Source organism: Varanus komodoensis, unplaced genomic scaffold, assembly GCF_004798865.1.
Source record: "Varanus komodoensis strain SLA01 unplaced genomic scaffold, ASM479886v1 scaffold6_2, whole genome shotgun sequence".
Taxonomy (NCBI): Eukaryota; Metazoa; Chordata; class Lepidosauria; order Squamata; family Varanidae; genus Varanus; species Varanus komodoensis.
Genome location: NW_025336346.1, coordinates 21,476,657 through 21,498,867, shown reverse-complemented (window position 1 = coordinate 21,498,867; position 22,211 = coordinate 21,476,657). Strand labels below are relative to the sequence as shown.

The 22,211-nt window shown below is 44.4% G+C and overlaps 1 protein-coding gene across 1 annotated transcript; it reads right to left on the bottom strand.

Annotated features, from left to right (window-relative positions):
* Positions 1–363: 363 nt before the first annotated feature.
* CFAP100 (cilia and flagella associated protein 100) lies at positions 364–21,689 on the bottom strand. Its single transcript, XM_044451136.1, has 17 exons — positions 21,557–21,689; positions 20,662–20,732; positions 18,462–18,608; positions 17,071–17,157; positions 15,466–15,572; positions 14,759–14,951; positions 13,142–13,209; positions 12,486–12,649; positions 11,568–11,648; positions 9,904–10,067; positions 8,590–8,776; positions 6,454–6,514; positions 4,231–4,382; positions 3,190–3,325; positions 2,768–2,970; positions 2,240–2,333; positions 364–498 (listed from the first exon to the last, which is right to left on the bottom strand). Exons 3-17 carry the CDS (start codon positions 18,520–18,522, stop codon positions 385–387), a joined length of 1,872 nt encoding a protein of 623 aa, XP_044307071.1. The 5' UTR covers positions 18,523–18,608; positions 20,662–20,732; positions 21,557–21,689; the 3' UTR covers positions 364–384.
* Positions 21,690–22,211: the final 522 nt, after the last annotated feature.

Sequence of the window (22,211 nt, the reverse complement as noted above, 5' to 3'; positions counted from 1 at the left end):
CAGCTGGGCTTTTTTGTTTTATTTCCATACAGGATGCTTAACTGCAAAAAGAACAAACACTTCTAATTCTAGACATGTAAACTTGTGAATAGAAGAAATTCATACAGGTCATTCACTGTTCCACTTTCATAGCTTGAGACATAAACCATCTGAATTCAAGCTAAATTTCTCTTGGTCACTTGGTTGTCTTCTTTTTAATTTTAACAGCTTTATACTCTTGTTCACCAAAGGACTGAATTGTGGAGATTTTAAATTACAGCACTATACAAACAGTAGCTCTTGCTATCTGTCTTGGATTTCTTATGGGAGGGTGTCCTTGTTGTAAGTACAAGTAATATTAGGAAATGACATTTCAAGAAAGTGTACATTTCTTCCTTTTGGCTGCTAAGTAAAATAGTACAGCAGCTCTTCCTTTTCCTTGTCTATTATCCCTTGATCCTTGTCTTCCTTCTCTTTGAAGGTAGGGGGCTCAGAACGGAAAATCAGTCTTCTGCCAGTCTGAAAATACATATGAAAGGTAAACATAAGAACTTACAATACTTTCCAGGTGTGATGTGTGAATGTATAAACCATCTTGAATCATAGGCACATAAGCAAAAGCAAGGCCAACTTCCATCTTGTCACTATCACCTTTTGTCTTTGGGTAAGGAAGAGATGCAAAAACATCAAAAAGTAGCTTCCAACTGTGCTTCTCCAAAAGCAGAGGGGAAAGAACAAAATAGAAGAAATACATGATAGTAACTTTCCCTGTTGCCAGTGCCAGTGCTAATTGGTAAACTAAAACTTTGTAAAACACCATAATTTTTATGATTGCTACAGTGATGCACTGCAAGATGACAGAATTGGGTGTATTTAACTTAGAATGGTGCTAGAAATCCAGCTCTGTAATTATACTGATGAACTTTTTTTCTCTGAGGTAAGTTGTCTCAGTTGCACTGTAACTGACAGTTCAGTACCAATCAATACAAAGTAGAAGGACACTAATAGGCATTGGGCACTAATATCACAGTACAAACTCAGAACTAAGAGTAGCACCATAGTCTTTTTGATCCTTTGCACTTTTCCTGTCTGCACAAAAAATAAAGGCATTGGCAGATTAACAGTAGAAATCGAATCCTGGTTTGAAGTCTGTGTGGACATCAGAATTTACAGACCACAGCTTGGGCCAGTACTCTGCTTTAAGAAGTTGCTGCCTATGGAAGCAGGGATGACCTAAACAGCACGGAGCAGCTGAAATGTGAAAGCAGAGAAGCAGCTGTCAAACAGGTTCACTTGTGTATATCTGGAAGCACAAACAATGGTTTGGTATGATGTCAGGACTGACCTGCTTTGATAGTCAAGTTTTATGTTTCAAGAACAGAAGTTCTGTGATTTTGCAGTAAACTCTGGAAGACTTGTCTTTTTAAAGAAACCACTTGAGGTATCAACACCAACCTATGCTCTAACCCTGTTAGGCTGCCCTAGTTAGATACAGTTTTAAGATTTTACAAATGGCAAAGGGATAGGAATATCTAAAACATCTCAGTGTTACATATACAATGAACAGGTTTTCTGATAGGAATGAATCCCAGAGACATGTTGACAGCCATGATATAGGAGGACCATGCACTGGAACTGGTTAAAGAACTGGAAGCAGAATGCAGGAATAACTAAAAAGCAGGGTTGGAGCTGCATTGGAATGTATGCTTTTAATTTCTTCATAAATTATCTGGAGTTAGGAGCAAGCAATAAGGTAGTCAAGTTACTCTGCATGATAAAGAGAGTGGCCCAGTTCTCATGGCACAGAGGTGCTTAGTAAGCCATGGTGCCTTGTTAATCATTTCTGTGCGTGCCCAGTTATTTCTCTGAGTATACTTGCCAGGTGCAGCTTGAGACATCAAAACCTAATGAGGGTGGCTTGTTGGTGCTGAGGACAAAAAAAGGGTCCTCCTCGTTCATTGTCTGATTGGAAGAGACAGACAACACCAGCAAGTGTGTGTGTGTGTGTGTGTGTGTGTGTGTGTGTGTAAAGAGGCTTTTATTGTTGGTGCACACTAGCAGTATAGAGCGAGCCTGCCTCTTAAGTGGGACCAGCTGCCACAGTCGTCATGCACAACCAATATATATGTTTGGCTTTTTTTCTTTTTACAGCTACAATTCAGTAGACTCGGAATTACGGAAGGACTCCAAACGGAGGGGTCCATGTAACGGTGAAATTCTGAAACTGATGTGAAAATAGATAAGGAATTGCCAGATTTACCTTTTTCTTAACATCAGCTTGTGCTCTTGCCAGTGCCCGTTGCAACCTTTCTTCCTGCAGTTGTCTCTGCTGTCTTATTTTTTCTTCTCTCATTCTTGCAAAATAAAGAAGCAGAATTGGGTTTAGAATTGTGAGCCACATAAGCCAAATTATTGGAGAGAATTCAACTAAATCAAGTTAGCACAAGGCCTAAGATCCAAAGAGACTTGCATGCAAAGTGCTTCTGCGCGCGCACGTGCGCACACACACACACATGGTGTCAGTTTTCATTCCACTTTTATGAAGTACTGTAGTGGAACAGCCTGTACTTTGAGAGAAGACAAGAAGGCCATCACTGCCAGATAAAAGTTTCCTGTACATGTTTGAAACTGTGTGTACTAAATCCTAGCTGAAAAGTTTTGATAACGACATACCCATTTTCTTTCCAAGTGAACTTAACAAAAGTAGTTCAGTTCACAGGGTAGCGGTTTTCAATCGATGCTTCCCAAGTGCTGCCGAGCTTTTCTGCAATTGTGCTCTCTTTCTTACCTCATCCTGCGTTCTTTCTCTTTGGCCTTTTCAGCTTGTTCTATCTTTGCTGGAGGGACCCTTTCAAGACACTCTAGCAAGTCATCCAACTGGTGTTCTATAACAGTGAGCATCTGCAGAGTTCCAAGGTTCGCCTCGTTTTCCCCAATGCACCGTCGATACACTTCCAGGACCTTTCGATGCAAGCTCACCAACATTTTGTCCTGTGGGCAAGAGCCAATATTTATCTCCTAGCACTGCCAAAATGGTCTAGTAGTGGTAATGAAACATTACTTTGCAGCAGCAGTCACGCTAATTCTCAGTTAACACTTTTCTAGGAAAAGTTGCCATTTTTCCTTTATGGCAGGGGATGGGCATGTATCCATAAGCCAACTATGTGCCTGCCATCATTCCATATAGATCGACTGGATTTGCTCACATACTTGAACATCTGCTTTGTATTCTCCAAAGGAAAAGACTCGTGCTTTGAGTTCAAGGTCTGCAGCTGTCTCCTCCTCTTTAACGATGTTGGCTTGGAGCGTTTCAGCAAGAAGCTTCAATTGCTCTATTTCACGGTCCCTGGTCCAGAAAAGATAGAAGTTGGTTTGCTTTTTGGAAGAGATCTGACATGACCAGTGTTCACCCCATCTACTAGACTGTTTCAGTTATAGAGGCAGGTTGTATGCAAATCTTTATTTAAAAGGCCTGAACATGCATTCTATTTCTTGGTACTGCACAGCCTGGATTTATGGTATCCATCTGCACAATTTTACGCAGGGCATTCCGCTATTTGAAGGGATGCCCAGTCCAAGTTTAAAGATTAAGAACCATAAGAAGGGTGAGCAGGGGCCTTAAATTGCCCATCCTGAGGACAGCAGACCTGGCCATAGTCTATCCTTAGGTGCACGGCATTTCTACTGACATTACAGAAATCATTTCGAAATTTTCATATAGCCACATAGATCAGGCTATGCAAACAGTTGTCCTTGTTTCGGCAAAAGAGGCCAGCCAACCCGGGTTCTTTCAGTGCGGGGAAATTGTGTCTTTGAGACTAATAAGGCATATTCATGAAAGAATAAATAAATGCATCAAGGATTCCATCACATAACCAACCCTACCAATGAGAAAACTGATTGTAAGTCTTATGAATTGGCCCCTAGGCCTTTCTCCAAGCTATGCTTCTCAGAATGTGCTTTGCTCATATGGACTAGAAACCTCTAGTACTCCTAATACTATTGCATCATAATTTCTCAATAGCAACAGCTTAAATTGCATTATTTTAGTACTGAGTCAAGGCAATTCTTTATTCCTAGTTTGGTAGGAATGAAGACCTCAGCAAATATAGGCGGCCCATAAATATATGTAACTAAATAAATGTAAATAAATATGAATGGTTTGGCAATGGCAATGCTTTGCATCAGGCATTGGTAGTGTTTGGAAAGAGACAGGACTGTGTAGTGATTCATTCTGGGTCAATCACTTGCATTTTATTTCGCGTATTACTCAGTGTATGTCGAAGCTCATCTAGAGTTTCCTCTGTCTCCTGAGAATTCTGAATTAAGGACAAATTTTGTTCCTCCAGCTCAGTGAAAAGATTCAGCAATTGGTGTGGATCTGTAAAGTATAACTCTGGTTCCTGCAAAGAAAAATGTTACTGTCAAGCAGTATCTTCTGTCCGTCACATAGGAAAACACACAGGGCAGAGAAGTGCCTTCCTCTCCAGTTGCTTTCCTGCTGGCTCCTTGCAATCCTGCCACATATGGACAAAATTAGTGGGGGGCTGAATCAGAGCTGGGACTCAGCTGTGGTCACCGTGGATGCACACACAAGCTGGCCGGCCAGCCGGCCTACGGAGCTATCTGCTCCTTGCAGTGAGAATCTGAAGGACCACCTGGCCCCTCCCTCCCTCCCAGGGGGAGTTTTATGTTCCTTGCCTCCCCAAGAGAGCCTTTTGCAACAGAGTTCTGACATTTTCCTGATTTCCTGGTGTAAATGAAAGTGCCATGGTGTACATGTGACTGTGTGCAGATGCAGCTGGAAAAGAACTATTTCTTTTCTTAATGATGGCATCACGCTTTAAAAAATCCCCATGGCTTGCCTTGAAATTCCAGAAATGATTCTCCCTCCAAAGAGACTGCCTGTTGTGTGTGGCTTCTTGATGCTGAAAGGGACCTTGTTCTCACGAGGCAGCTGTGAAACTCAAAAGTCTCGAAGCTGGGATAGGTGATCTATGGGCCTGGGTGCCCCCTTGCCAGAGAAGGGTGGCTACCCTTTCCAGCAGGCTGCTCCTCTGCATTTCAAAGCTGTGCAGGGGACAGATTTTTAGCTGCTATAAATATGTCATGGTGCCGCATGGGCTTGAAAAATGGTGCTGCCAAAATTCCACGATCTGCAGATCTCTTGAGCAGTTTCCAGAAGGTGTAGGTGTGTTCGTTTGTTGCACCAACCACTACAAAGACTCCTGTGGCACCTTAGCAGACTAACCCACATGCTTATGTTGGCATCAGCTTCCATGGATGCTATTCATGCATGAAGGCCTGACCCTGACCCTGACCCTGACCTTGGCCCCCGATGGCTTGGACCTCTCCTCTTGGAGTCTCCCAGCTCCTCCTTTCCCTTTTAAGAGCTGGCTGAAGAATCAGTGTAGGCCATTTTTGCTTCACCATATAGGAATAATTGAAGGGATGATATTGGCAAGCTTCTGTTTTTGAAGAAAGGCATTTGCCCCTTTGTAGAGAAAATGGATGCCAACATATGTTGTTACTCAAAAGGCCATCTCCAAAACCCACCTCCCACCTTAGCTAGCTTATACTTGGTTAGGGTACCAAACTCTTACTGTTGCGTTAAACCCTGCATCACATTCGTTGGGTGCTTGCCAGTGTGGCAGGACTTTCTCCCTCTCTCATCCCCTCTGCCATCCTCCACTCCTGAAACGCTGCTTTGGGGGCCTCCTGAAATCGAAGGGCACGTGGGCAGCTGCAGCAGGGAGGGCAAATCACATTTTGCCTCTGGCTGTGGAATGACCCCGCTGGATAGAACCCATTGGCCACGAGTCATTGGGTTAGTCTGCCTGCCACGACTGCCCACTTTGGGTTTTGACCCCATGGTGAGCCTGTGGCATTAGCAGAGCACGTGTGGCCACCATTTTGAAAATGCAACCCTTTCAGCATTTGCCGCATCATGGAAATTCAGGGAGTGTGGATTACGCGACCTCACATGGACTCTGTAGGTTGAAGCAGGGTGTTCAATTGTCACACAACCCATGCTTGCGGGATTTTTTCAGCATATGCGACGTGGTGCCTGTGGAATCTACAGCTCATCATGAGTTAGATAACCCACCACGAGCTGCGGCATGTTGCCCCGTACTTAAGAACCTTCCCTGTGCGAGCTTCATTAAAGCGCCACTCCACCAGCTTTTGGCTAGTGGGCTTCCCACGCTGGATCAGAAGCTTGCCGCCAATGGAAGGAACCGTGTCTCCGCAAGAGGCCGGTGCTGAATCCAACCCCACGTTTCTGTCCAGTCCCTCTGCTGATTTTATGGCTGCGTTTGTTATTTGATGCTGTGTTCCTGAACTCTGCACCTCACTGCTCTCAGACGTCTGAATGAAGAATGAGTTAATTGCATGGCTTCAGAATCCATTCACCCATCATACAGTCCAGTAAACTAAAAGCAGTATGTTAAAGAAACTGGATTCAAGGCTGCAAACCTCATCATCTTCCTCATCAGATAATTCTGGCATGTCCTCGGTCGGGGAGATCTGTGTGCTCCTGCAAAGGTATTTCTGCATTAGATATTTGCACAGAGTGAAATACCATGAATTGTACAACGTGGGCAACACTCCTGTCTGGTTCAGTTTCTAGCCCTGCCCCTCTTAAGTCTGGTGCCAAGCAATAAGTTGAGCATAACACAAGACATAAATAAAAATAAAATATCCAGACTCATTACATAGGTAATGTAGGATGAATGCAAAGCTGGAGAAACAAAATGTCTAGAGGTGATTAACTGATTTAGGGTGCAATCCTATGCATGCTTACAAGTAACTACCACAGTTAGGCTTACTCCCAGGTAGCTGTGTGTAGGATCATGGCCTAAGGTACATATTTTTCTATACATCTTAATGCATCTTACTTTTACTAATGTATACATAGTGTGATGTAAAGTGTTTTTCAGTGTATACTTTGACTGGAAAAAACTGCAAAAATTAGAGAAGTGTGCATTTTGAAGGATAACTGAATTCTGAGCTTTGTCTTGTTTAGAAAAGTGCAATATTAGGCAAGTTTGCACAAAAATGCAAACCAAAGGAACCTACTCAGGAGTTCTATATTGCATAGGAAGTCACATGTGCCAGCGTTCCCCAACCATTCAGCAGATTCACAGTCTTTGGTCCCTTTCATTTGTTATTCTCATCTGGGAGACCCAAAGTACAAGTCATGATTTGAAAGGTGGGATAAAGTAGTGGAACACCGTATAGTCATCAGACCAATGGCAACCTGATGAGTTCACACAGCATGACAACCCACCTTGTGGATGAGCTGGGAGTTGTTTATTTAATTTATATCCCACTTTTTTTCCTGCAAGAAACCCAAGGTGGTTTATATAATCCTCCTCTCCATTTTATCCTTACAACAATGCTGAGAGGGAACTATAGAGTTTGCTTTTCTGGCTGGGGAAGGATGAAAAAGTGGAGGAAAGTGAGAACTGTCATGGCAAGACTTGTGCTCCAAAGGACTGCCACCTACTTTTGAGGTTAAGATTCCCACGTGGCTTTCTGTTCTTGTGACAGCTTGCTGTTTAACAGCTGTCAAGTGAGAGCAAAGTATCCCACTTGCAGTCTCCCTTTGTTGATGTTGTTCGTGGATGTTGCCGCCTGCATTTTGACAGCAGGTACTGGGACACTGAACAGGTGAGATGTCACATTTTGGTGAGTTGGAGGTGCATACCTATGCCCCTCTGAACTACTGATCACCTCTTCAAAATAAGGATTGAAAAACGGAAAAGTATTTGTGCACATGTTTGGTGGCTAAAATTTAATTTTAAAAGACAGTCAACCACGGACAGTTGTGCCTCTTGGGCACCTTGGAAGGGCTGTCAGTGGAAGATGCTAGACAAAGAAAGAAAAAGGGTCACAATCAGAGTGAGGGGAGTATGCCAGTGGCGAGTATGCCAAAGTGCCATCCCTGGCAGCAGCATGGGCAAGAACAGGATTAGTGTTTTGCTACTCTGGCCAGGCCATTCTCTTGCCACTTCCTTGGACCCACAAGGGGATCATTCTCCTGGGGTGGGACCACTTGATGACCCATTCTCGGTCCGACAATCCCGAGGACAAGCCAGGGGTTGACCGGGTGGCTTCCTGCCCTAAAACAAGCCACCACCCTGGAAGCAGACCAGGTGCACACACGGCCACCCCATGATGGGTTGCTGTATGGACCAAATCCACCAAGTGCTCCTGACCCCAGTGCCTCCCCTCTGCTCCCATGCCCTTGTTTTAAACTTCTTCCCATGAAATGTTACTTAATTTTGACATAAAACTAACAAAAAGCAACAAAAAGTAAGATAACAACAATAAATCAAAATCACAAAAGAAAAATTCATGAATAATCATTCTTAGACCATAATTGACATGTGGAGCATTTACAATAATACGGCCTAAGGTAGATGCATTTCAATACCTAATGAAAGAGCAAAAGTACAATTACACAGCATATCAAAGGACCCTGTATGAGAATATGTCAGTGCAGGTTTATTAGTCCGAAAAATACAGGCAACTATACTTGGTTGGAATTTGAGCAAAAGTGTGAAGGCTTCAACCTAGGCAATAAATGGAAACCCTAGAAATACTTACTGTCTTCTGCTTGGCTGGGGTTTGATGGTCTGCCTAGAAGACAGTCGGTTCAGTTTGAAAGAGTCCCTTTTGAGCAAAATTTGGCTTGCAGTCCTAGAGGAGCTCAGGTCTACTGCAGACAGGTCAAAACTGGAAGGCTTCGATAGACTCATGGTTCGGCGTTTACTCTTTTCTCGGAACTCCCGACCTGAGCAGGAGAACAGAAAAGCTCCATAAGACATGCCATTTCATGCATATGTATTTAAGGCTTTTGCTTTATTTTCATTTTTTTAAATGATGGGTATATAAATGACACAATAGTGGTTTTTAAAATTAGGAATGTGGACAGAGGGAGTAGACAGAAAGAATTGTTTCTCCTTCTCTCATAATAAAACATTTCGGGCCCCCAACTAAAAATTGATGGGCAGCTGGACAAGATTAAGTACTTCTTCAGTAGGATCAAATTTACAAGGTATATTGCTCAGCTTGTAATTAGTGATATTTTAGGAAATGAGAGGAAATTCTCTGATAGGATTTAATATGGCTGCCATCATTTGAGGAGAAAAAAAACCCCAGATGCCTTCTTGGTCACTTATGTGAGATTGCCACTATAATGGACAACAGCTGAATGTCTACCAAAAATGCACCCTTTTGCAGAGCAGGTGGATTGTTTCTCAAGATGATCAGTTGGTTTGAGAGGCATTGTATTAAATAACCCTCCAAAGAAAGGGCAGTGATTAAAATAGGCTTGTTAAAGACATAAAGGCACCATGTGAATTTCTATGCAGCCGTGTTCTTAAATTTAAACTACAAGGGAAAAGATGTTTTAATATTTGAATTTTGCTCCTTTTAAGCAAAAACAAAATCATTTTGCAAAAGCCCAATGTCTGGGGGCCACCCCATAGGCACCCAGAGACACCCCACCCCCCGTGCCAGCATCCTGATCAAAACACTACCAAGGGCCCACATCCCAGCAGGATCCCACTGACAAAAGAACCTCTGCTTGTGTGTGTTCTTCCTCTTCCCCACTGCAACCTGCTTACACACCTGTCTCTCAATGTGGTCCAGACAAAGGAGAAGGTGAGATGCTGCTGCATCCTGGCTCCCTGCCTGTTGAGCAGGCAGCAGCCACAATGGCGGGGGGGGGGGGGCGCGGGAGGAGGAGAAAGGGAGCTGATGGGTGTACTGGGGTATATTCATTCATTCATTCATTCATTTGGCACATTTATATGCCGCCCCATTCGCAAAAGCCTGAGTGTCTGTCCGAACGGCCCTCTGAAGGCTGGAGGCGGCCCTCACACATGTGCCATCCACTGCTTGGCTGGGAGCGCTTACTTTTCAGTAACTTGCTGTCTTTAACACCTGGAATGATTTTCACCAGTCTTTCCTTTATCTTCCTCCTTTCGTAATCATCCCGCCATTCTTTGGGGGACAGCTGGTAGAGGAAGTCCTTGAATACCACATACTCCCGCAGAGTGTCCTCAAACCTGGCTATCTCGCTGCAGGGGAAATCAGAAGTTACTGTGTGCAGGCAAGCAGAGTCCTTTCCGAAGGAAAGCCCACTTCCAGAGGGAGGCCTTCCAGAGAGCATCCTTCTACTCCAACAGCCTGCTCCCCACTCCACTGCTGAAGCTGCTACTCCCCTGCACCCGCAGGAGAACGTCACCTCATAGAGCTGCTATCTGGACCCTGGGACATGGCTGGGGTAGGAGAAATACAGGGAAACCTGCCCTCCCCAAAATCTGACAGCCCCACGTGTCAGTTCTGTCTTTCCACATCTGGCCATTGTGGCTCAGATGCAATCTTAACCATGTTTTACAGAGCCAGACTCCGGGTTCTGATGCTGAGCATGACATTTTTGCACAAACCACAATTCCCAATCAGCTGCCAAACCAGCTCCCACGCCCCCCGGCTGGAAACGCCTTCGTAAACTACAGCTTGGCCAAAAGCTGGCTTGCTGCTATTGGTGAACCATCAAGCCGTGCTTCGGGACATAACTTTGCCTGGATTTGCCTTCCGGCCACAGAGGTGGGAGCATAGAGTGGCTTGTAAAGGAAATGCCATCACCATTTTCTAAGCAGCTGGGCAGTCCTGGAGGGCTAGAACTGGCCTCCTTTATTTGAAGGTACAGAACCGTAAGGAGGAGGAGCAGATGAGGCTTTGAACGGCCCATCAGCAGCAAGTCCCTGGAGAGCAGACTGCGCGGGTGGACAGGCCACCTGATCACATCCGGTACTTAATTTGTATTCAAATTATGGCCAGCAGCTACCGGGGCAGAAAGAAGGTATAACACCCACCACTTCTTCAGACTGCAACTCTGGGCTTTTGTCCATATAAGGAAATGGTTGCCATTTACTCTTTTCAGGAAAACAAAAGCAATGCAATCAGAAGCACAATCATTCAGTACCACAGACAGCTATTTTAAAGTTCAAATGAAAAGTTGGATGGATGCGCCACCCAAATGCCATGGGGGCCACCAACCCCTGCTGCCTGGGGCCAAATCTGGTCCTTCTGGGGTTCAAGACTAGCCCTGAGGGCTCCCTAGAGGGCTTTGCCACATTTTCCCACCTTTTCTGCCTGCATCCTGATTGTTTGGTGTTTTCCTTCATTTGGTGTTTTGCCCCTGCCCATTCTAAAACACTGAAATGCCTCTCCTAAGGCTAAGTACTGGAAGTGAGAGTGTTAAGTTAACGTATATCAGTAGTCTGAAGCCAGCAACTTTTGCCTTTGTTCCTGCCTCCCACTGGAATATGGCCCCAGAGACCTTCTCTGGAACAGAATTTGGCCCTGAGGCTGAAAGAGTTTCTGCACTTCTGGCTGACACCCTGTGAAGCCTTGCTCAGGGCATGTGGCACTTAAGCGTGGAGATTCTGTAAGTGTGAAACAAAAAAAAGCATGCCTACGAATGCTCTGAATGTGCTGCTGGGAAAAGGGAGAGGAGCTCACTCTCAGTTGCAAATTTGGTTCTCCATGCATAGCATTTTCTGAACTGCTGCTACCTTTGGATGTTCATCATTTGTGCTGTCAGCTCTCGGATCTCGATTATCTTCTCCAGTTTGGCTTTGGTTTCTTTTTCAGCTCTACAGGAAAGGGACATGGATGGTAGTTATGCACGGGATACTGGCAAAGTCACATAAGCTTATTGGATGGGGCTGTGGTCCTCAGCATTTGGGGAAGGCTTCCCTGAAGAGTCCACGGTGGTGGCCAGGAGAGACCTCAGCTTCTTTCTGACTTTGATCTCTCCCTGCTCTCCCTTGTCAACCTTTTCTAGCTTGTCTGTGCCCACACTGGCCAGACACTGGAGCAGACAGGTGTGCACCTAACTTTCCTGTAGCCTGGACAGAGATCCATACACTGGGACTGCTCTACTGTTTAAGACCACCGTTTAACTTCCATCCATAAATGCACCTTCCTCTTGGACATCCCAGATCTTGATGTGAACCCATGGAGTCCAGTACACGTACGCCCTCTCACAGGTGTAGATATAGCAAACATACCATTTGGAGAGCAGGCCCCCTTTCTTTTTAAAAAATGCAGCCTAGTTCTCTAAGGCTTTGTCTGCTAACTATTAAGTTAAACTACCCACAGATTGCAGAAATACAAAAATCTTTAGTCTCCATCACAACAGGAGGGAAGCCACCCAATAGCCCAATGAGGACTATGCATTCTGCATGACCCTGGAATGCTTCTGAGGTAGAAAAACAGAAAACTAGTGGGGAGGGCAGAGGCAGGGGCTGAACCTTGGAACGGGGAGCATGCTGCGCTGCAACAATTTGTCGCAGATCCCTGTGGTCCCTTTCTACTGCATCAGTTGATGAGGATTGTAAAAGGGATTCATTCACTGTTTCCTCACATTCCTCCCACCAGCTGAGATTTTCTAATACTGTTAGAGCACAGAGCGCAAATGCGAACATTACATTTTCAGGGCTTGTGCTGAGTTTCTGTCATTCTCCTTCAGGAACTCATCAAACATGGCAGCATCCTTCTCAAGGTCTTCCTCAGCTTTTTCCAGTTTTGCTTCTTCTTCAATAGCTAAGTTTTCCAGTTTCTGAATTTCATCTTTCTTTACGGTCACAGCATACTGCAATTGAAGTTGAGATAGCAAGAGCGAAACAAAGCTACTGACTGTATTGCACAATTCCTTCAAAGAAGTGTAGAAAACTTGTGGCAAGTTCATAGCCCCTTCCTTGTTTCTTTCAGGGGCTCCTTTAAAATGGCCACAGTTCAGGAAAACCATGTGGTATAGTCCACCTTTGATTATACCTCTATGAAATTCAGCCAGGGGCAGCACATCTGAATATGCCTTCACATCGAAATCAGCCAGCAGATAGAAAGCTGCCGCTTCTGCTTCTAATTACATGTGGAACCTGTTGTTCCTCTTCCAAAGAGGTTGGGCTCATCTGCACACCATCTCCCCCTTTTATCTTTCCAATCTTCTAGGTTTTCCAAGACCACCCAGTGAACTTGGTGGCAGTATGGAGGATCTGACCCTGAAACAATTTTGGTTCAGTGCTCCACCCCTCCCTCACACATTGGCTTGAAGTCCCATCAACCCAAAGCAAAAGCCAAACACCTGCAGCAAGAACATTTGCCGTTTCTGATTGATGTAGTCATGCATGGTCTCTCTTTCTACAACCTGGTCTGGAAAGAGAGAAAGAAAAAGAGAAGTAAAATCGTGCAGGCAAAGGAACGAAGCAAACGAAAAAGAGGCAATGTGCAAAACAGCTAAAGGGGGTTTCAAAAATCTGCATCTGTTTATCAGGAACATGAGAAGTGCCAGCAGGTAGGAAGCAGGCAGCTGCATGAATTCAAGAAGAGCAGGGGTTGGCAATCTGGTGCCCTCCAGATGTTTTGGGGTGCAGCTCCCTTCAGTCCCAGCCAGCATGGCCAATAGTCAGGAATTATGGGAGCTGCAGTCCAAAACAGCTGGTGGGTATTGTTACTCCTGGTCGTCCTGCTTCTCTTGCAAGCACTTTGTCCAATATGCCCAGCTTTGCCCTGCCCTTTTCATGTAATGGCAAACTCTCTGAGCAATTTTGTGTATCACACACTGTTGAAAATAATTAATAAATATTTTTCCAGATGACCACTTGGCATTCCCAAGAGCCCTTTATAAACAACCCCAACTATCAACCACTGATTTTTGCAAAAAAACAACATCCCTGCAACGTGCAGCTTTTCCCAGGCAGATTTCTCTTCTGTCTAGACATGTACAGGAGACACTCTGTGTAAATTTAGTTCATCTCATCTTAAGCCAAGAGGCCAATGTGGGTGGCTTTAAAGGGGGATTAGTTAGTCCCACGGAGGAGAAGGCTATCCGTGATAAAGGCAGTGGGCTTCTCAGCAGGAGTCTTCTAACCTGCCACTTTTGCAAGGCTTCTTTTCCCAGATCTGCAATGGGCTTTGGATTGGCTCCTTTACATGTTTTTTCCTCCATGATTTTTCTTTCTCTGGCATATTTTACATTCCCTTAAGCATTCACAAGACACCCACCAATTAGTGCTGCAGTGATGGCTAAACTGCATGAGCTTCTCAGGCCAACATTTCCAGATAACATTATACTTTCTTCACCCTAAAAGAAGTTATGGAAATGCCTGGACAGCATGGGAAGGCCATGGAGGAAGACAGCACCCTGTAAACCACCCACAAACTACTGTGAGAGAGGAATCACGGGCGCACAATTAACGCCTCAAGTAGAGAAGCCCAATAGTGCTCTATTGGCTGCTGACCAGAGGATGAATGGGGAGGAGGCAGTACGTTCACATCGTACTTCTGCATTTCCCTTGAGCAGCTGATTGGTCAGTGAATGAACCAGAAGTTGGACTACAAAGCCTTTATTCTGATCCTGCTCTTGCATTTTACGTTCCAGTGTTTAGGAACAAACCTACCAAACCAACTGCTCCAAGACAGTCCTTTGCTAAAGACTAAAAACTTCCATGGCTGTTTTTTATGCATTTTATTAAAAAAATTCTTATATACTGTCTGCTTATTATAAAACCTCACGATGGTTTACAAAAATGATGGCTAAAAACAACCACCAACAAATATTTTTTGGCAGGGGGAATGTGATTCCAGTTTGAGGCCTTTCTTTCTGGTGATTCTAGGAAGTGATCCCAGAAGTAGCGGAGCTGTGGGACCTCTTTATTTCTGCCCCAAGATCTGGAAGCTTCTGAAAAGGCCACTTGACTACCTTTAGTGATCGCAATCTTCCATGAGGTGCTTTCCCGAAGAGCTTTGAGTCGTTCCGCTTCTGCTGCCAACTCTTTGTCCTCTGCTTCTTCTTCCATCTGAATCTCCCTCTTGAACCCGGATTGCTTAGCACTCTGTAGGGTGGAGCAGGTCATCTTCTCGTGTACCTTTAGTGTTTTCCTTCGTTCTCGTTCCTACAGGCAGAGGGGACAGACCGATTTTCAATAGTGCTGTGCCAAACATTTTTCCCACATACTTTTGACCAGTCACATTCAGAGCTACAGAATAATGTCCAAAGATTACTGTCAAAGAACGTGTCAAGGCTGCTTCTCAAGGGAATTTGTTATTAGATGCTGTCTGGGGTGGGATGGGGGATAGCCAGACTAGCCAATTTCTAAGTGATATACAAGGTCATGTCACATAAGGTCATAATTAAATGGCCCTGATTTACTAGCATTTTGGAGGCTGAGTGCACACAGAAAGCCCTTAATGTAAGTTAATGAAAGATGTTCTGTTTACAGAATACTGTTATATAGCTGAAGACCAACAGCAATGGATGCTGGGAGTAGAAGACCAAAGCATTTGGAGAGCCCCAGGCTGGGAAGGCTAATCCAGTGCAACTGAGCTCGCAGGGTCATCATGGTGCTCTGCCGCGCCCTTGGGGCAGGAGAGAACTTGCTTCAAGTACCTCTAGTGTTCACGACATACCGCTTTGGCCTTTTCCCGCTGCTTGTCTCGCAACAAGAAGATGTCAATATCGGATGGGATTTTGAATGGGTTTTTCTCCAAGAGGACATCGGTTTCTTGAGCAGAACCTGCAAAAAATCACACGATATTAACACAACTGCAACAGCGGCATTTGCAAGTATAATGAGCAAATCGCTAATAGGGACAGGCCAAGGATGCATTTAATCAGGAAAGGACAGATTTAAGTGTTCTGAGGGACTTTATTGATTCCCAGTCCAACAGTCTAACCACTGTACCACACTGCCTCTCAAGCACCTGCAATTTGTTAATTTGTAAAAGGATATTACATCAGTGTTATTTAGACTGATATAGACACAAATTGATTTCTGACCCACCACAAAATAAATCTTGGCACTGGACACAACTACATACTATTACATGTATTCCACCAATGTAAGACAATAAAAGTTACTGGATCCCTGTGCATTCTGTACTGAGCAAGTCATGGAGTCTGAAATCCCAGGGAAGTCTATCATACTCTATAGATGATAACCTAGACCTGAGGATTACTTTGCTTACAGCTGCTAAAATCTCAATAGCCTCCTGCTGTGAGAAAAATGTCGCTCCTCCTTTGCCTATTTCTTCTTTAAAACATCTGGGATGTTGCTGGCTTTTCTGATGAAGTTTGCTTCTTGGATTATGTCACTATGCACGATGCATTAATTATTGCATTATTTCAGGACAGAGCCTTGCTCCTCCACCCGCGGTTCCCTGGAATGCCCACAAACCTCTACTCTGGAGTTCCTCTTCTGAGCTTAGCACTGCAGGTGGTGAAGAAAGATGATGCCAGCTGCAAGGGTGCGAGGTTGGTGCTCTGAGATCAGAGTCCCAGCTTTGACCTCTGAATGCTTTCAAGGTCAGAGGTGGGACTCTGCCCTCTCCTGTGGAAGGCTAGACCCTGGCCTGTGGCCATAGGACCGCACCCTAACAATACTGTAGCCATTTTGCCTCATTTTCTTCTCTTAGGTTTACATATCCTATCAATGCACTTGCTTTTTATAGTATATAAAAATGCATATACTTCAAATAGTTCTGATATTCAGATACTAACTTTATTGACAATATTAACATTGCTGAAGCTACTATTTTTTTAAAAAATAAAAAAAACAGGTGCTAATAGATTGTATGACTATGTGATCCATTTTTGAACTTTGCAATGAAAAAAGATGCATATTTGCACATCCATCATCATGCCTAGTTTAATTGCCAGAGGTCTGTAATCATCACAGGGAGTCCTCACATCAACTGAGACCACTGACAAATGCAAACTGACAAGGAAGTTAAAAAGATCAAAGATGTGATAAAGAGCTTGATCCTATGGGTAATTAGCCACTGAACATCCCACAATTCCCAGCATTCCCAGCCAGCCAGTTTTCTGTCTAAACATGCACAGGACAGCACACTAACACTCTTTTTGTTACTACCAGAAACAACTGAAAGACAGCAATATTTAGTGATCTACTGCAAATCATTCAGTGACAGTAGTCAAGAGCAGAAACCACCGGGAACCCAAGCTGATGGGGCTCAGGCCCCAAAGAGCTCACTGTAACAATCAGAGAGTCGTACCTGACTTTGATGTACCTAGTCCAGAGCCAGAGTGAGCCGAGGGAACTGTAAACACATCCCCTGTTTGCCGAGAAGCCAGCCTTGCTCCTGGTGACCAAAAAGACCAAAACCTGCTCTTAGCCATCTTTGTATCAGGAACAAGAAACAACAGTTGAGGTTACAGAAAAGGAGCAACCTTGAGATGCTGGAGGAGCTGCTTTCCATTGGTCTGTCTTATGGGGGCTGTGCAGGTATGACTCCTGAGAGGCCAAAGGGGTTCTACTGCACTGACTTGAACATAAGAAGAAAACTCCACGTGACTGGAGACTCTGCCTCAGCAGACTCCTTGATGACACAGAGAGCTCTACCTGCCTCCCAGGGCACGCAGCTCGAGTAAAACTCCCACTCAGACCTGCCAATGAATTAGGCCGTCTGCGCCTCATTCACTGTGGCAAAGTATACCTGGAAGGGGTGGTGCACAGTAGGCCATGGGGAGCTGTCACGGCCCTCAGCAGAGGTCTTGGATGAAGCCAAGACTACTTTCTTGGGGACAGGGCAGTCCGTGCCTTATTCGGGACCCCGGGGACCAGAAGACACAAAGCTGCCTCCATCCTCTGACTCAGGATGTGGCCCCAGCCTCACAGCAGCTCTAGGCTGCAAAATCAAGCAGCAGCCCTTTAAGCGCAGCTCCTGCAGGAAGGTGGCCCTGACCACACTACATGTCTCGTTAGCCTACAGCAACCTTCAGTATCACTGCTAGAACAATAGGAGCATGTTGTTGCAGCAGGAGTTACAGCGTCCCTGCCAGGACAGCGCCTTCCTATCCTAGTAGCTGTACTGCAGGTTTAATCATTTACATTTGTATTTACAGTGTATTTTATGTTTTAAACTGTTGTAAACTGCACAGAGAATGTTGACTCTTGGGTGGTATAGAAAGGAAATGGATGGATGGATGGATGGATGGATGGTTCCAATCAGCAGGACTCCCTTGGAGCTATCAAAGGTCCTATTTCCCCCTGCATTGGTCTGATTTCCATCAGATGCTACTAGCTTTCTCTAGGAGAGTTAAGGAACAACAGGACGGGACAGGGGTGGCATGAGGAGTCCTATGTCCCTATGTATACCATGGGCCAATAAAGCTATAGTTTCCTAAGTGTGGGCAAACAAAGCTACAGTTTACTTGAACAAAGCTATAGTTTGCTAAACTGCCCAGCAGTTGTGAGGTTCACCTGTTTAATCCAGGAACAGACCATGCCCCTTGTATTACAGTTTTGAGAAAGTGAGCACCAGCCTATTACAGTCAAATAAGAATGTAGTCTATTTCAGAAGCTGCTCATGTTGGATCATGGATTCTACAACCAAAAGTGGCAAGCCAATAAATTAAAGGGCTAGGGAAGAGAAAAAAATCTTACTGAAAGTGGTTTCCGAGCTCTCTGGGTCTACACTTGAATCATGAAAAGAGATTCCAGACATGTTGGAGATGCTCTGCCTTAACAAAATAGTGGATACAGTTTGCACTGAAAGCTTGCTTCCCAAGTAATGTCTGTTCCGTTCACTTCCTAGAACGAAAGTAGAATACAGTGAAAAGCTAGCCAGTTACGTCTATGTTCAGTTATTCCCTAATTAGTGATGAAAGCTGCCATTTCCATAAAAAAAGAGATACAAGCATGACAATAATCTGTTGCGAAATTTGTTTTTCTCAGGGTTTTATACAACGGTTCAGGCACACTTTGATTTAAAAAGCAGCAAATTTCTCTCCTAAATAGAGACTGCAACTAAGGCTGCCACCACTTTTTGGTGATAAAGCACCTTCCCTAGTTGGGTGGAAATGGCAAGGAAGCAGATTGTGGCTAAACATTTCCCAGCTATGCATCTGTTAATGTTGCTGTAGCTGCGTCTAGGTAAATGCCCTCCCTTCAGCTCTAAAATCTGATGACTGTGATTCGTGTGACAATCTGAAATTCAGCAGTGGCACTTTTTTGAAAAGAGAAAAAGGTAACTGTTCCAGCCTTTTTCTCTCTACTACCATGCCATGTCCAAAGCACCAGATTCCCATAAAGGAGGACAGCAACTCTGAGATTATATCTTTCCATTTTTCATTTAGAAAAGTGAAACACCATTTCCAGTATATAATTCTCAAAATGAGATTGAAACACAATGTTGCAAACATAATACAATGTGAAATCAGCAGCAGGCAGAGAGAGAAGTGAAAACTAACACATAACCCACAAAAGACCAATGTGAATAATAATATGGCTAACTGAAGTCCGGGCCCAATTTAAGGTGCTGGTGATGACCTACAAAGCCCTAAATGGCTTAGGACCTGGACAGCTGAAGGAGTGTTTCCTTCCCTATGTGCCTGCCCCCCTCTTAAGATCTGGTTGGGAGGTTCTTCTCTGGGAGCCTGCTGTGAAGGGGATTAGAAGGGCCTTCTCTGCGGTGGTGTCCCGGTTATGGAATATGCTTCCCAGAGAGGTGCTGACTTGGCACTGACACTTTATTCTTTTCAGTGCCAGGCCAAAACCTTTTTATTTTCCTAGTATTTTAAGGGTTAGATTGAGATTTTAAATGGGTTTTCATTATAAAGAATGAATGTTGTGCCCCACTTTGTTTTATTGTAAGACTGTCCCAAGACTGTTTGGTAGCGGATGGTATACAAAGGTTTTAAATAAATAAATAAAAATAAATAAAGGTGATGATAAGACGATATGTTGACATTGTCATGGCATGCTCAAAGGGGCTTGGCCACTCTGGAACATGAAGCTTAGAGGTCACTTCTGATAATGCTAATTCAGCCATCTTAGTAGATGGAGGGACGGCTAGTGGGAGATCAGTTATCCAGTTGTCCACTTCTAACAGCTTGACGCTAACCATTTTTTCTTTTTTTCCCTATGTAACTATTCATTTATCTATTTTTTGCAGAATATTTTTGCTTTAGATACAGGATGCTATGAAGAGGAAGCGGATAAGGGGCTGCATGGGGAAAATGCTTACTGTGTTGCAATGAGAAATGACAGTGACAACTCGACCTCTGTTAATAACATGTAATCCAGTTTCTCCAACTTGCTGTCCTCCAGATGTGTTGAACTACAATTTCCACCATTACGCAGTACCCAGACAGCATGGACTAGCATCTGAGCTGGACAGTAAATGGAGTTGTAGCCAGACACATCTGAAGGGCAGCGAGTTGGAAAAATCCGATGTTAACCTTGCAGTTACTATCTTGACTTCTGTGCTATTCCAAACCTTACGTATTCACTCATACATAAACAGGAATCATTTTTCAAAGTTATGTGAATAGTTCTACTGAAGTCAGTGGAACATTGCAATGTGCCTGATGTAATATACATAAACATACTGCAAACAAACTGATACATTATATGGGCTTTGCGGAATACGCTTAATTTTTTTACTTAAGGAAGTCCAGTCTTGCAAATTATAGGGTTTTTAAGGCCATCCTTTCATATCCTAATCACATGGCTAACATTAAAATTCAGAGTCATGCAGTTCAATTCCACTGCGTAGCTCTTTCCCAGGAGAGCTGGTCCCACTGAATTCAGTGAACCATAACACGTACATGTAAGAAAATCCACTGGTTTCAATGGCACTTACTTCTAAGTAAAAGTGCAGAGGATCGTGGCTTCTCTCCCACTTGCAACCCGAGAAATTAGTTTGCCACCTCCCTTTAAATAAAAAACAAAAATGAACACTTTAACCAATTTGTGAAGCAAAGAGATTGAAAACATTTATGAATAAGAGTCTGCTTCTCTCAATAGCTGACACTGGTCTACAGTGCCATGGATCATAAAAGATGATACGCACAATAGTATTTTCTAAATGCCCAAATGACATGCAAACAGAATCCCAGACATCCCTAATTTCTCCCTCCCCTCTGTCTCTCACAGCAAGTTTAGGAAACAGGAGTAAAAAAATCAATGCTTTGAATGGGCATATTGTATTGAAAGGCACAAATATATAAATCAACTGTCAAGAGCAAAAACAGCATCTGGGCTGAAAAAACACTGAAAATATTTTCAAACCCCCTGGCAGGAATTTAAGAGGCAGATGAATTACCCGAGATGTAAATATTTTGGAGAGAAAACTTCCTCCAGACAGCTGGATCATCAACTTTTTCTGTATGTGAATCAATATTTGTGGACTGTTCTCTCTTGCTCAGTCTTTTTAATGGTATGGTAGGTTTTCATGATTTTCACTGCAACTCTTCCCCTAACAACCCCCCTTCCATTTAGCCTGCAGATTTTCCTACTCTCAAACAATATAATCGATGTCTCTCTCACCAATGCATAAGACTGTTCACAAGCCCGTTGCTCACCCCGAATTCTTTGCTCCGATTGGGATGGTGGGGCGCGGGGAGGGGTGGGAAAGCAGTCTAAAACCCAGGGAAGGAAAACACACCTCGGTTCCTACTCGAACTCCCCCGTCTGCGCTTCTCAACCCCTGGCCTCTCTCTCCCCTCGCCCCCACACACATACACACAACAAAACACCTTATTAACTGCTACTGCAAGCAACGCCCTCGAGGCCTGGAGGGTCCCTTCGGCCAATCGCGTTCAAGCCCGGCGGCGCTGGCGAGCAAGGGCAAGGCCCGGCGACACCGCGTTCCATCCTGTCCCTTCTTCTCCACTGTTGTTTACGTTGCCGAGGGAACCATTCTCTCCTGTCGCCAGGGGATGCTGACGTCACAAAGGGAAGAAGCCGACCGCCTTCCAGAAGCGCTCCATGGCCAACCTGGTAGACGGGCGGGAGGCTGCGGGAAGTGAGAGTCGGGTTGCCTCAGGTTGTCATCGCCTGGGAAAGCGGAATGTCATCAGTAGTACTAAAACTGAGGCTCCCCCAAAACAGCTGGCTAAGGCCTGCTGGGGATGGTAGACCTTTCTTTCTGCCTAAATTTGTGAAGGATCATGCTTTTAGATTATGGTTAAAAGGCAAAATTATGGAGGATAGGTTCTATCACCAGCTGTTACTTACAATACTAAATATAAGCTTTTTGTTCAGCAGTGGTTCACGTGGGAATTCTGCTAACGTTTGAACTGATCTCTGTAGCCCTTTGGCAGTGGAGCCTGGTGGCTCTGAAGTAGCTGTCCATGGTTCCCAGTCCCACCCTTAAATTGGTTCATCTCCATGAATAGCTCGATGGAAGTT

What these genes read in the sequence shown, in the direction of transcription:
- CFAP100 (XM_044451136.1), bottom strand. Translation starts at nt 18,522, where the DNA reads ATGTCTGGAATCTCTTTTCATGATTCAAGTGTAGACCCAGAGAGCTCG. An exon ending in ACTAGGTACATCAAAGTCAG is followed by an intron (nt 15,573 to 17,070) that starts GTACGACTCTCT and finishes GATTTTTTGCAG; the next exon opens with GTTCTGCTCAAGAAACCGAT. An exon ending in AGACAGCAAGTTACTGAAAA is followed by an intron (nt 8,777 to 9,903) that starts GTAAGCGCTCCC and finishes TCTCCTGCTCAG; the next exon opens with GTCGGGAGTTCCGAGAAAAG.